General features: G+C 55.1%; 1 protein-coding gene across 1 annotated transcript in view; it reads right to left on the minus strand.

Moving 5' to 3' along the window:
• Positions 1 to 311: 311 nt before the first annotated feature.
• Positions 312 to 14,445, minus strand: part of LRRC27 (leucine rich repeat containing 27) — a gene marked incomplete at its 5' end in the record, with an annotated part of 28,660 nt that continues 14,526 nt past the window's right edge. Inside the window, 6 exon segments of the mRNA XM_024762410.1 lie at positions 312 to 379; positions 382 to 457; positions 7,551 to 7,680; positions 8,970 to 9,088; positions 14,036 to 14,092; positions 14,094 to 14,133. Of these exon segments, the coding sequence (XP_024618178.1) occupies positions 312 to 379; positions 382 to 457; positions 7,551 to 7,680; positions 8,970 to 9,088; positions 14,036 to 14,092; positions 14,094 to 14,133 (490 nt within the window).

The raw sequence follows: 14,445 nt of genomic DNA on the forward strand, positions 1-14,445 counted from the left end.
TGTGGTCAGTCGTGAAAGCTTGATCCCCTCTGTGAGCAGGGTCGGGGGGCACAGGTGCCGACACCACATTCTGCCAGCCGACGGGCTGCAAACGGACGCCACGCGGCCGTCACCGTATTCTCCTCTTAATGCAGCTCAGACCTCCTGCAGCTCAGAATAGGCAGCGCAGATGGGGACCCGTAAACCTCACGCCCCGCACAGGGGCGACCCCTGGGGAGGCAACGAGCTGCCGGCCTGTTTTCCAGGTGAGAAGATGCTCAGTCTGTACCAGTGATACTCTGTCATTAGCATCTGTAAACGTTTGCAGGTTCTTAATAGTTCGTGTTAAAAAATATATTCTGAGGCCGCAACAAAGTCGGGCCGAGCGAAAGGCTTCCATGAGAGCTGTACATTGATGGCTTCTGTTCAAGGTCAACCTCAGTTCTAGTTTCATTACTTCATCCTGCAGCCTCCTGGCCTGGGGGAGAAAGGAAGGGGTCAGGTTAGGCTGGCCACGGGGCTGGGGATGGCGCCGGGTGACGGGTGGGACCTGTCCCCTGGGCCCAGAGCCGCCCTCCCGAGGGGGAGCCCCCCCAGCACGCCTCACCCCCTCTGCTCACCCCGATCCATCAGCTGGGCCAGAAGACGGTGAGATGGAGGACGCAGGGGACCAGGTGGCCAGAGCAAAAGGAGCGGGCCCTCCCGCCAGTCTGAGGGCAGGTGTGTCTGCGCAGGGCCTCCCCACCCCCCGGGGGGCCGTGTCCTCCACGCTCCACTCCCTCCCCTCGCCGCCCCCTCAGCTCTGTCTCCCTGGGGCATAGCCTGGACCCCCACCTCCAGCCCAGGCCCCCCTGAGACCCCTACGCCGCCTCGTCCCCTAAGGTGGATCTACCACAATCTTGGATTAAACTAACACCCGGAGCTTGTGTCGTGCGGCCCAGGGGAACCTCTGCTGCTCGTCCACTGAGTGCCCACTGCTTCCGGCTTCCTTCCGGCAGAGATGTGTACTCTCTGTGAGCTGACTGCTCCTTTAAAAGCATCCACGTAGCTCCCACGCCCGTCCTGTCCTGGGGTCATCCAAGCAGCCTGGCGCCCCTGCAGACCCTCGGGCCGGGCTCCTCCCCCGGGGTCTCTTCCCTGTCTTGGGAGGACGCGCCTGCTCTTCCAGCTCCAGAGGGAAGGGAAGGGAAGGGACGTCCCCCGAGTCCCTGCGTGGCACCTGGCCCAGCCTCTGCACGTGCCCTGTCCCCCCCTGGGGCCTCCAGGACCTCAGAGCCTGTTTGGGATGGTCTGGGCCCGTGGCCGCCCGGCAGCCTGGAACCAGCCTGCTTCCTGAACCTCCCTGGGTTTTCCCGTGAGTTTCCAGAGCATCTCGGAGGTCAGGCCTCTCCGGTCGACCCTAGGATCTGACTCGTCTCTGCTCTCCATCCCTCCTTTGGTCTTTGTTCTACTTCTTGGGGGATTTGCTCGACCTCATCTGTTGATTTAGGCTTTTTAATTTTTAGGGATTCTGGCTGTACTTTTCACTTAACTCCGAGTTCTCAGATACCTGAGTGCCCACTCTTGTAACAGCTGGTTTCCATCACTGCCCAGAGGACTTCAATTCGTCTGCACGTTTCCAGTCGGCCGTTTTGGTCCCTCCCTCGAGCGCCCAGCGTCCCGGCTCCCACCCACTCAAGGAGTAGGCACTGAAACACCGTACCCACTGGGTCGCGGCCCTGCTGGTCAGTCAGGATAGGGGCAGGGGGACCCACGAGCCAGGGTTCTGAGGGCATGTGTCTCTGCCAGTTTTCTTCAGGGGCCCCTTCCCGCTCTCAGTGGGGGGAGCAGACGCCCAGCCCGATCCTCGTGGGACTCACAATCAGGGAGGCATCGCGTGGTGCCTTCCTTCCGCGGGAGGACCCACGGGCCCAGACCTCCTTGTTCAACCTCTAAGAGTCCACCCCCCGCACGTCCTGCTGGGTGGGCAGGGGAGCCGAGTAGGCTGCTGAGGGCATTGCGGACCTTCCACCCTCAGCCTCTCCAGTCCTGAGTCTGTGGGCCCGTGGAACCAGCCATCTCGCTTCCTGCCAGCCTCCCTCTCAGAGGCCCTCGTGTCACACCAGCAGGTGGCTTTCTTCCTCCAGAACCAAGCTGGCCTGTGAATGGTTAGGTTACAGGCTCAGCGGCTGGAACAAAGGCCCAGATGGGGAGGCTGAACCAGGTGCGGCGCTTTATCTGAGGGCCGCTGTCAGCGTGGGGACGTTACTCTGCCCCTCACTCCACACTCTCAACCTCAGGGTCTGGGATGGCTGCCCCAGCTCCCACCATCACCTGTGCATTCCAGCAGGGGGAGGGGAGGACAAGCTCAGGAAGTTCATACACACGTATACGTCTATTCCTGTCCTGCTGGCCTGACCGTAATCACAGGCCGTCGCATACGCTGCGAGGGGTGTTGGGAAACGTGGCCTCTGGTGGGCGGCCCGTGCTCTGTTCATGATTATGGGAGGAGCTGGCCTCTCCTCTCCCTTTCCTTTGTGCTGAGGAGCTGCATCACTTTGCTCCTCTCCTGTTGTCTGGTGGGGCCGCAGGGCAGACTGGAGACTAACCCACGAGAAAAGGGGGCACGTGCACTTGGAGGGAGAGCCTGCCGGGCATCAGCTGGCCCTCTCACCAGATGCAGACATCCTGGCCTTCCAACCTGATGCAAGCTCCTGGCCGAGGGGCCCACCTTCTCCCACCGGTGGTGCATCAAACGCTGTCGAGACTGTCTCGTGAACCGTGTGCGTGGCTCTCGGGCACCCACACTTCACCCGGGACTTTATTTCTGTAGTTTTCACCCCCCGCCAGAGGGGACATTTGCTACAACTCCTGAGCCCAGGCTGACACGTCACCACCCAAGCCCACAGTTGGCCTTAGGGTTCCACTCCTAGTGTTGTACATTCCGTGGCTTTGCACAAATGTACGGTGACACGTATCCATCCTCACGGTATCATACAGAGCAGTCTCACTGCCCTAAGCATCCTCTGTGCTCCCCCTGTTCATCCCTCCCTCCCCCAACCCCTGGCAACCACTGGGCTCTTTACTGTCTCCACAGTTCTGCCTTTCCCAGAATGTCATAGAGTTGGAATCATACCGTAGGCCGCGTTTTCAGATTGGCTTCTTTCACTTTGTAATAAGCATTTAAGGTGTTTCCCTGTCTTTCATGGCCTCTTAGCTCATTTTGTACACTGAATCATATTCCAGTGTCTGGATGGACCACAGTTCATTAATCCGTTCACCTACAGAAGGACATCTTGGTGGTTTCCAAGTTTTGGCAGTTATGAATAAAGCTGCTACAAACATTTGTGTGCAGGTTTCTGTGTGGACATAAGTGTTCAACTCCTGTGGGTAAATACTAAGGAGCACAACTGCTGGACTGTATGATAAGAGTATACTTAATTTGTAAGGAACCGTCACGCTGTCTCCAAGGTGGCTGCACTGCTCTGTGTTCCCACGGTGGCGAGTGGGAGTCCCTGCTGCTCCTCAGTCCATGGGCAGCTGGTGTGGTCCGTGTCTGCATCACAGCCATTCTAACAGGTGTGCAGTGCTAGCTCCTTGTTGCTTTAAATTGCATTTCCTAATGAAGTGCTTTGTTCAGCACTTTTTCGTAAGCATATTTAACATCTATGTACCTTCTCCGGCAAGGTGTCGGTTCAGGTCTGTGGCCCATCATTTAATAGGGTTGTTTGCTTTCTTATTGTTGAGTCTTTAAGAGTTCTTTGCATATTTTGGACAACAGTGCTTTATCAGATATGTCTCTCGCAACTATTTCCTCCAAGTCTGTGGCTGTCTTATTCTTGACAGTGTCCTGCACAGAACAGAATTTTTAAATTTTGATGAAGTCCAACTTACCATTTTTTTCTTTCACGCCTTGATGTTCTATGTAAAAAGGCGTCACCAACTCAAGGTCATCTAGGTTTTCTATGTTGTCTTCTAGGAGTTTTATATTTTTGCATTTTACATTTAGGTCTGTGACCCATGTTTTTACAGCTTTATTGAGGTATAATTTATATAAAAAACTGTACATATTCAATGTACACAGTCTGGTAAGAGTGATCCACTTTTAGTTAATATTTGTGAAGGGTACAAGGTCTGTGTCTAGATTCATTTTTCTGCATGTGGATGTCCGGGTGGCCCAGCACCAGCTGTTGAAAACACTCTCTTTGCTCTGTTTTGTTCCCTTTGCTCATGTGTCAAAGATCAGTTGACTGTGGGCTTCCCTGGTGGCGCAGTGGTTGAGAGTCCGCCTGCCGATGCAGGGGACACGGGTTCGTGCCCCGGTGTGGGAAGATCCCACATGCCGCGGAGCGGTTGGGCCCGTGAGCCATGGCCGTTGAGCCTGCGCGTCCGGAGCCTGTACTCCGCAACGGGAGAGGCCACAACAGTGAGAGGCCCGCGTACCGAAAAAAAAAAAAAAAAAAAAATCTGGAGCATCTATATTACTTTCAGACAGAGCAGGTTTCAGAGCAAGGAAATTTATTAAGGATAGAATAGAGAGGGGCATTAAATAATGATAGAGATCAATATTCCAAGAAGACATAGCAATCCTTAGTGTGTACATGCCTAACAATAGAACAGCAATATTTGTGAGGAAAAACCTGATGGAACAGCAAGGTGAAACACATGAATTCACAGTTACAGTTGGAAGCTTCAGCAATCCTCTATCAGAAATGGACAGACCCACCAAGCAGAAAATGAGGACACAGTTACACTCAACAACACCATCAATCAACTGGATATAACTGACATCTATACACTACTTCATCCAACAGCAGTTAACATGTTCTTCCCAAAGCCCACATGGAACATTCACCAAGACAGACCATATTATGGGCCATAAAAACATCTTAAATTTAAAATAGAGATCATACAACAATGGGATTAAAAACAGAATTAGTAACAGAAAGATAGCTCAAGAATTCCAAAATGCTTGCAGACTGAACAACACACTTCTAAATAACACATGCATCAAAGAAGAAATCTCAAGATATTTAAAAATATTTTTAACTAAATGAAAATGAAAATACAACTTATTAAATTTTCAGGATGTAGTATAAACAGTTCTTAGAAGGAAATTTATAGCACTAAATGCATAAATTAGAAAAGATATAAAATCAGTGATCTAAACTTCCATGTTAGGAAACTAGAAAAAGAAGAGCAAATTAAACCCAAAGTAAGAAGAAAATAATATAAATTAGAAGCAAAAAAAAAAAAAAAAAAAAAATCAGTTGACTGTATTTGTGTGGGTCCATTTCTGGGCTCTGTCTTCTGTGCCATTGATCTATTCGTCTCTTCTTCCACCAACACCACACTGTCTTGATTGCTATAACTTAATAGAAAGTCTCGACGTTGGGTAGTGTCAGTCCTCCGATTTCACCAACGCCACACCGTCTCGATTGCTATAACTTTATAGAAAGTCTCGACGTTGGGTAGTGTCAGTTCTCCGACTTTGTTCTTCTTCTTCAATATTGTGTTGGCTCTTCTGGGTCTTTTGCCTCCACATAAACTTTAGAATCAGTTGGTCAATATCCACCGAATAACTTGCTGGGATTTTGACTGGGATTAAGGTGAATCTATGGATCAAGTTGGGAAGAACTGACATCTTGACAATACTGAGTCTTCCTATCCATGAACATGGACCATCTCTCCATTTATTTATTCTTCTTCAGTTTCCTTCATCAGAGTTTTGTAGTTTTCTTCATATAGATTTTGCACACATTTTGTTAGATTTATACCTAGCACCATTTTTGGGGTGCTAATATAAATGGTATTGTGTTTTTAATTTCAAATTCCACTTGTTCATTGCTGGTATATGGTAAGCAATGGACTTTTATATATTAACCTTGTATCCTGCAACCTTCTTATAATTGTTTACTAGTTCCAGGAATTTTTTGGGTCAATTCTTTGGGATTTTCTACACAATCATGCCACCTAAGAACAAAGATGCTGAGGAGAAACAGTGAGAGGGGACACCCCTGCCTTGTTACTGACCTTGGGGGAAAGCGTCTAGTTTCTCACCGTTACGTATGATGTTAGTGTAGAGTCTCTGTGGATGTCCTTTAACAAGTTGAGGAAGCTCCCCTCTATTCCCAGTTTGCCGAGGGTTTTTATCATGAATGGGTGTTAGATCTTGTCAGATGCTTTTGTTTTTTGCAGCTACTGGTACAATCATATGATTTTTCTTCTTTAGCCCATGGGTGTGACGCGCCATGTGAACTGGCTTTCAGACGCTGAGCCAGCCTTGCACGTCTGGGGTACATTCCACTTGGTCGTTCGTTATTCTTTTTATGCGTTGTTGGATTTGACTTGCTCGTGTTTTGGTGAGGGTTTTTGCATCTTTGTTCATGAGAGAGACTGGTCTGTAGTTTTCCTTTCATGTAATGCCCTTGCTTCTGGTACTGGGGCGATGCTGGCTTCATAGGGTGAGTTACAAAGTATTCCCTCTGCTTCTAGCCTCTGGAAGGGAGTTGACACAATTTCTTCCTTAAATGCTTGGTAGACTGCACCAGTGAACCCACTGGAAAACTTATTAATTATTGATTCAATTTCATTGATATGTGTCAGTCTATTCAGATTGTTTGTTTCTCCTCCTGTCGAGTTTTGGCTGATGGTGTCTTTCAGGGAATCGGCTCATTTCATAGGTTATGAAATCCGTGAGCACAGAGTTGTTCCCAACAGCAAACAGACTTCTGAGTCTCTAATCTGAAGCAGTGCGATGAGACACAGCTGTTCAGAAGCCCTAAGAGGTAGGGTTTGGGGTGTCCAAGAATGAGGTTACTCCTGTCAATGATAGATTTGGAGAGAATAAAGGTTCCTCTGAAGGCAGGGCCGGGAAGGAAAAGAGTCTGAGAAGAGGGGCAGAGTCTGAGCAGGGTGGGGTCTCTACGAAGTGCCCCAGCCCCTGCCTGTGTTCCTTCCCCCCCATCTCTGTGGGCCCCAAGAGAGGGGACAATGGTGACAGAGCCCTCGGCGGGCGGTGGGGACGATGCTGCTAGCCCTGGGGCAGCAGACCCGGGAGAGGGGCTCCGGGCCACCGCGCCGGGGTGAGACACGCGGCTCGGAACAGGCCCACAAGCTGGGGCCTGGGTGCTGGGAAGACAGGCAGGTGCTCCTGCGGCTGGGAGAGCGAGCGCCCGCGGGCAGCGGGGCAGCTGATGGGGATGCGCAGAGGCCTGGGTGCTCGCGGGGAGGGCGGGGTGGGGGGGGTGGGCTGACTACGCGCTGGGCGGGGCAAGAAGGTGTCTCCTCCATCTCTGCATCACTCTCATAACGGCGGACACTCCAGACACGCAGTAGGTGCTTATGTACGTCTGTGGGATGGACGGATGGACGGACTGACGCTGGTGGCAACCTTCCTGCCACACAGACGTGGGCGTGTCGGGAGGACCACAGCCGCGGGTCCGGTCCGTCCGGTGGTGCCAGCACCTGGGGGCACACGCTTGCGGGAATGTTTCCTTATCCTCTGACCACCCGTGATGCTGGGTGGTTCTCTTAAATCTCTTCGAGTTTTAATCAAATCTTATTTTCAAGTCGAGCTGACAAATACTTACAATTTCCAAGTCCTGCGTGGCCCTCCCCGCCTCCTCGAGAGGTGCCGACCCTCAGAACCTGCTTCTTCGTCCCTGCAGTTGCTGGCTGTGCTGTTTCCGCTTTTCCTCTAAGTTCTCCTCTCGGAAGGCACTGGGGAAACAAAGGGCAACGAGGAGAGGATTCCACCTGAACAGCGAGGGAGAATTTTCCCTTTCTCCTTCTGGCCAAAACAGCAGTCCTGGGGCTGGTCGGCCGGCCCCCGGTTGGGCGCCAGCCCACAGACGGACAGGCTGCCTTACCGCCCCTCCCGCGCTCACAGCCGCTAGACCAGCACGAAGGATGTCGCACACCAAGGGCACTGCGCGCTCTGCACGCGAAGGAGAAGGTGTGTCTTTGTTTTCACAGGAAACACACAGCTTTAACAAACCCTCAAAGAAAGGAACAGAGCACGGCATCAAGTAGGAGTTTAGACGCGTCTGCTCAGTATGGCCCAGAGCCCTCCCGCGGGATGTCGGGCGCTCCGTGGGGAAGGGCGGCAGAGCCTGGTGGGTCCCCGGCCGGGCCTCCCGAGACCCCGCCCCACCAGCACAGCGGCCTCCTGAGCCCTGCAGGACAGACGCTGGGTGAAGGGCCTGCCCGCCCAGCATCTCAGAGCCCAGCTCTCAGGAAATCCTGTCCGTGGTGCAGGGGCGTCCGTGTAGATGTCGTCTGCTGTGGCTTGCTGAGGGCCCACGGGGGCGACGGAGGTTCCCCGGAGGACATGAGAGCACATCCGAACCCACGTGGCTGGGTTAGCCCCAGGCGCAGACCTGCGACGTTTCCCGGATTTCCAGGGGTGAGGGAGGAGGAATGAGCCCTCTGCCGTCCACAGGTCACAGCATGATGACCTTCCCCCAGGCCCTCAGACCAGAGCTGGTGCCCGTGGTGGGAGCAGTGCCAGGGCCCGGGGCAGGCGGGTCCCCCCACCCCGAACCCCCCGGTTTACTTCAGCTCTGGCCTCTGAGCCCATGGAGGTGCCTCCCTGCAGTGGGCCTGGTGCAGACGGGGGCGGCGGGAAGGCGGAGAGGGCAGCGTGGAGCCCCCTCGGTCATTCCTGGTGCGGACTCTGGGTCAGCAGGGGGCCGAGGGCACAGCGCCCGGCGTCAGGGCAGTGTCAGCACAGGAGGACGAGGGCTCGCCAGGACCCTAAGCAGCCGCTGTCACGGGGGCAGGGGTGCGGGAAGGGCGGTGATCTAGGGGTCGAGTGGACACCGCGGGAGTGAGAGCTGAAAAGTGGCGGCATCACGGCTCTCCTGCTTTTTGTCCCTGAGTGTACCTGGACCTGCAGGAGGGGCCCAGGGCACGCCGGGGCTGAGGTGGGGGGAGCGGAAGAGATGCATCTGCAGGGGGAGGTCGGAGGGCGCCGCGTCCAGCAGAACGGAACGAGACCCGGTACCAACCTCATTTCCTGACTTGCTTGCAATGATTTCTCTTTGCTTTGTTTCAGTTTCCCAGGCGAATGCATCGGTATTTTCTCATTACCTATCAGGTCAGTGGCAAAGGGAATCTTGGACGCCACCTGGAAAGGCAGCGAGAGGGTTTCAGGAATCCGGGAATACACAGCCGCTAACACCAAGGCGGCTTCGGGTGCAGCACACTCGTGTCCCACACGCTGGGGTCCCCAACCCTTGGCCTCGGCTGGCCGGCGGTGCAGGGTGAGAGCAGAGCACAGGCCACGGGGCAGGTGGACGGCTCCTCAGCGGCCCGGGGGGCGCCAGCACAACAGACGGTAACACTCTGCAGGGGCCCCGCGCCTCTCGTACGGCCCTGTGTTAAATCACTACGTCAAGCTAACACACAAGGGCTCACACCTGACTAATAAAGTGGGAAAGCAGAAGAAGCCTCGCCGTTGGAAAACCTGAATGACAGATTCACCAGCTTGGATCAATGGCAACAAACTGACACAAAGCAACTGAAAACGTGCAAGAAGTAACCCAGTGCTGGCTTTTCTGCTACAGAAAGACCGCTGTGACTCCAAGTGCGAAGGAGGGCCTCCTGCACACGTGTGGGCACGGCTGGAGCTTAGGTGCGTCCCGCTAACTAGCCCCCAACCCCCATGCCCGGCGCCCAAGGCCAGGCAAGCTCCGATGCTCTCAGGGACCCTGCGAGCTCCAGATGGCTACCGTCCAGTGCTTCCTGCAGGATGCTTTCTCTGCTCTCCCCAGCAGCCGCCATGGGTTTTACTGGGTGGAGGGGCCACGTCCAGGGGCAGAGGAAGACAGGGTAGTTCTGTCGTGGTTCTGGAAGCTCTCCGTAAGAATTCACAGGCCACCTCAATTTATTTTGAAAACAACAAATTCCTTAAAACTTGTAGGTTGCAGCATTACACAAAATATGTTGACATAGCGCTACAAATGCTAGCGAATTCCTCATTTCTAGGGCCCGCGGACGTCACACCTGGATTTCTGGTCAGCTGGACCTGGTGTGTCTCATCTGGATTTGCTCACCCACATCTTCAAAGTGGCCCCCCGTCTCCAGCCCGATTCCCCTTTCCCTGGTTCTCTATCTACTAAGTCTGCCTTTCCAGAACCTTCCTTTTCCCTCCTCCCTCCTCGGGCCACAACTGGATGTCTGGTTGGAGCCCTCCTGCACCCTGACCTCCTCGGCTTCCACACCAGGCCCCGTGCTACCGAGGGTGCCCGACACCCTGCTGCTGGGGGTATGTCCTCACTGCTCTGCTGAGGTGTCCGGGGCTTCCTGAGGACCTGTGACCTCTGCCACGTCCCACCCCAGCCATCCTGTGGCAGCCTCGTCCTGCCCCGGGGCCCTGGTACGATCCCGCCTTCAGCGCCAGAAACCGGGGGCCCCGCGCCCACGTAACAAGGACGTGAGTGGAAACACACCAGGGCCCTCGACCAGCGCTGCCCGCTGCTGCCCCCGCCCCGGAACGGACAAGTCTGAGAACCAGACCGAGCCTGCGCTCCTCAGGCAGCTTTAGACCTGTGCTTGTATGTCTGTCTGTGGCTCAGGGCAGCACAGCTGCTGTAGGGACAGGGCGCGTGCGGGTCCTGGGGAGGCGAGGGGGATCAGGGCAGGGCTTATCTGCCCGGTCACCTCTAAGCGGGTTACCAGGGCGGGGCCTGTCCGCCTGCGTTGTCAGCTCCACCCCAGCACCTGTCTGACTCTTAGAAGGACCCAGCGCCAGGGAAGGCTGGGAGAGAGGAGGGAGGAGGGAGGGGGGTGGATGGGCGGGGGAGGGGAGCAGAAACCACGTCCGACCTTTCCTCTGCTCTGCTCCCCGATGCTGCCAGGCTGCAGACGCAGCAGAACCGAAACTGTCTGCTGGCTGCCTGGGAGCCGGCGCACACGCTGCCATTAACCAGGGTTCTCCTCAACTGTGTTCCAACACAGGGAAAAGAGCTAGTGCTAAAGCCACTAGGTGTACTTCTTAAAGTCAGACATTTATCTTTAAAGCCTTTGAAAGTATAGGATTTGGACTGAAACCCCAGCCATATTTTACTGTTGTCACAAAGTACAGAGGAGGGACGGCCTTGCACCCCACGGAGCAGGCGAGGAGGACGTTGCCGTGTTAGTGGCTGAGAGTGGTTTGACCCCGAGTTTTTTGTTTTGTTTTGTTTTGTTTTACTTTTTGGCCGTGCTCTGCAGCATGTGGGACCTTAGTTCCCTGACCAGGGATAGAACCCGGGCCCCCTACACTGGAAGTGCAGAGTCTAAACCGCTGGATAGCCAGGGAAGTCCCTTGACCCCGAGTTTCATATGTTGAGTGTCGAGCAGACGAGGAATATTCTTCAGGCCAATAAAATGGATCCAGAGGCCACTGGCACAGCTGCCGGGTTTAGAGCATCGTGAAAAATGAAAATGCAAGGCTTTTTAAAAAGGGGGTGATGAGTCAGGAGGCTCAGGCCCCCTGCCCATGCGGGAGGAGTCTTCCCTTCCCTTCCTGCTTTCAGGCTCCGGGGGGCAGGACGTGGGCGACCACACAGAGCACACGGGTGCAGCCGGAACGCGGGAGGGCCTGGCGCGGCCGGGGGACAGAGGATGCGGTGGGCATGCAGACGATGCTGAAATCCACAAACCCACGTCTTTGTACGACAGGCCTGTGATCCGACTGTTTTATTTCTGTGAGGCGGGACACCAGAAGTCTTCCAAGAAATCAGTATTTTTAACTTTACCAGACATTTCCAAGCAGCTGACGCCCTGGCAGCAGCAGTGGCCGGAAGCCTGCTGCCCGAGGCCTCTGTTCTGCCGGCCACTTCCCGAGCGGTGCTGGTGGGTGTTTACACCCGGAGCTCCGAGCAGCCGGGCTTCTTTTCTGAATTTACCACCACTGGGGCTTCCTCACCTGTGAACTGCCTGTCCTACACTTTGCCCGTTTCTCTACTGCATTCTTTAATTTAAAAAATCTACTTGTGGTTTTTCTTTATATTTTATATATTAATCTTTTGTTACAAACATATGTCACAAATATTTCCCCCTATCTTTTGACTTTAATTATAGTATTTTAGGCCATATAAAATATTTAAGTTTTATGAAGTAAAAATTTCCTGCTGTGAGTTTCAGAGCTTCTAAATTTCCTATCTAACTTACGGGATGTTGTGCTACTCCAGGTTATACAGACATTTGTCAATTTCCACGCTGTAAAACGTAGTGACCACCTTTCTCTGTAATATACAAAAATACACACAACGGGATAAGCTGCTTCTTGCACAGTATCACAGAAGTCGTTTCCAGCGGGAGTGACCCACATACAAAAGACAGTTCGCGCCGGCAACGCCACACCCATGGGCACTGCAGCCACGTGACAGAAGCAACTCTCGCATTTGTGGATGGACAGACGGAGAAGAAAATGTGCCCGTCCACACGATGGAATATCATTCAGCCTTAAAAAGGAAGGAAATTTTGACACAGGCTACGACACAGATGGACCTTGAAGACGTTACGCTCAGTGAAATGAGCCAGACACAAAGGGACCAATGCAGTGTGATTCCACCCACAGGAGGTCCCCGCGGGAGCCAAATACAGAGACAGAAAGTAGAGGGCGTGGCTGGGGGCCGGGGGAAGTGGGGCGAGGACTTGGTGTTTAACGGGGACAGAGTTTCCGTTTGGGAAGATGAGAAAGTTCTGGAGACAGATGTGGTGACGGTTACACAGTGGGAATGTCCTAAATGCCTCTGAACTGTACATTTAATGACGGTCAAGACGGCACGTTTTATCATATGTTACGCGTATTTAAGCCCGAGTGACCTGCAGCGGCTCCCCATCCGACAGCCACCATGGTCATAATGATGCTTAAATACCACCCTGGAGGCGGGAGGGGGGAGAAGGTGCACCAGTCTGCCCAGAGCTCCAGCTGCCCCGGGGCTCCGTGGTCTCTGGGGGTCATCTTAACAATCCTCTCTGTGGTCTGGGGGGAGAGGAGGTGCCCTCGCTGCCATGAAGAGGCTGAGGGGGCCTGGGCAGAGGGGAAATCGCCCTTCCGCTGCGGGTCATGTGGCGTGTGGCCTGGACTGGGGACCGAGTCCAGCCTGGGAGCCCTGAGCCCGCCATCGTGAGCCCCTTCTGTCCACCCCTGATCAGCACCCAGGAAGCAGGAGCGGCTGGGGACCAGGCAGAAGGACAGGAGGCCAGCATGGTCGCGTGTGGCTGGCCCCAGAAGCCAGGGCCGGGCTGCCTAGGGGTCTGGTGGGACGGGGGCGCCTGCATAGTCCAGACAGCGGGTGTCTGGAGCCCAGGAGCCCGTGCAGGTCGAGGCAGACGTTCATGTCCCACCCCTGCTCTGAAGACACACAGACGGGGGCCCAGCAGGTAAGGGCAGAGGAAGCGGCGTGCAAAGGCACCGGGCAGAGAGGAGGGACAGCAGGGAGGCTCCGGGCCCTGGCGAGGGTGGGGTCGGGGTGACTTCGTTATGCCGGGCTCATGAGCAGGGGTGAGGGGCTGCCGTGATCAGAGCGGGAGCAGAGCGAGGAGAGGCCTGGCCACCAGGACAGAGCCGCCTCGGGGAGCTCGAGCACAGAGAGGACCGGACAGGCCTCGGGACGGCCCTCCGGGTGAGGACAGACAGCCTCTCACCGGACCTGGGAACAAGGAGGTCAGGGGAGTCCCCAGGAGGGCACGAGCACAGCTCCCCCAGAGGAGGGCAAGGGGCAGTAACGCTCCCTCCACGTGGCCAGCCGGCCTGAAGCCCACGCAGGAGGAGTGCGGGGCAGCTGTGGGGGGGCGGCTGGGGTCCGAGTGCCACAGGGAAGCTCCCGGGAGGCCGGGAGTGGGCACCGGGGCTGCAGAGGGGTGGCTGGTGGAGGCCGGGGAACAGGGAGGACGAGCCCGGGCCAGCGTGAGGTGCTGGGAGGCCCACTGGTGGCCTGCTTTCTAAGGGGAGGTCGCTGCTGGCTGAGTGGCAGAGGCCGGTGAGCGGTCAGGCTTTGCAGAGCAGGCAGCCTCCTTCACCCTGGACGCTGGCAGCCGTGCCACCCCTCGGGGCTGAACGGGCTGTCCCCCGCAGACGTACCAGGTTCCTCCGTGGGGTCGGGAGGTGGCTGACCCCCTCCCTCCTCCTCTGCATCCTCCTGGGCCAGCACCCTCCACTCCTGCAGTGCTCGCCTGTCCCTGGAGGACACAGCGGAACATGGATGTTGTCGTCACAAGCAGCTTCGTGCACAGCTTACAGCTTTCTTTGAAGGCTTTCTTCGGTGTGTCTAAACAAGACCCATTTACAGTCTTCACTGAACTTGTCACAATATTGCTTCCATTTCGTGTTTTGGTTTTTTGGCCGTGAGGCATGTGGGATCTTAGCTCCCTGACCAGGGATCGAACCCACACCCCCTGAACTGGAAGGGGAAGTCTTTACCACTGGGCCTCCAGGGAGGTCCCTACAAGGATTTCTACTGTCACTTTTTTTTTTTTTTTTTTTTTTTTTTT

This window comes from Neophocaena asiaeorientalis, unplaced genomic scaffold (genome assembly GCF_003031525.2).
Source record: "Neophocaena asiaeorientalis asiaeorientalis breed wild unplaced genomic scaffold, Neophocaena_asiaeorientalis_V1.1 scaffold356, whole genome shotgun sequence".
Classification (NCBI taxonomy): domain Eukaryota; kingdom Metazoa; phylum Chordata; class Mammalia; order Artiodactyla; family Phocoenidae; genus Neophocaena; species Neophocaena asiaeorientalis.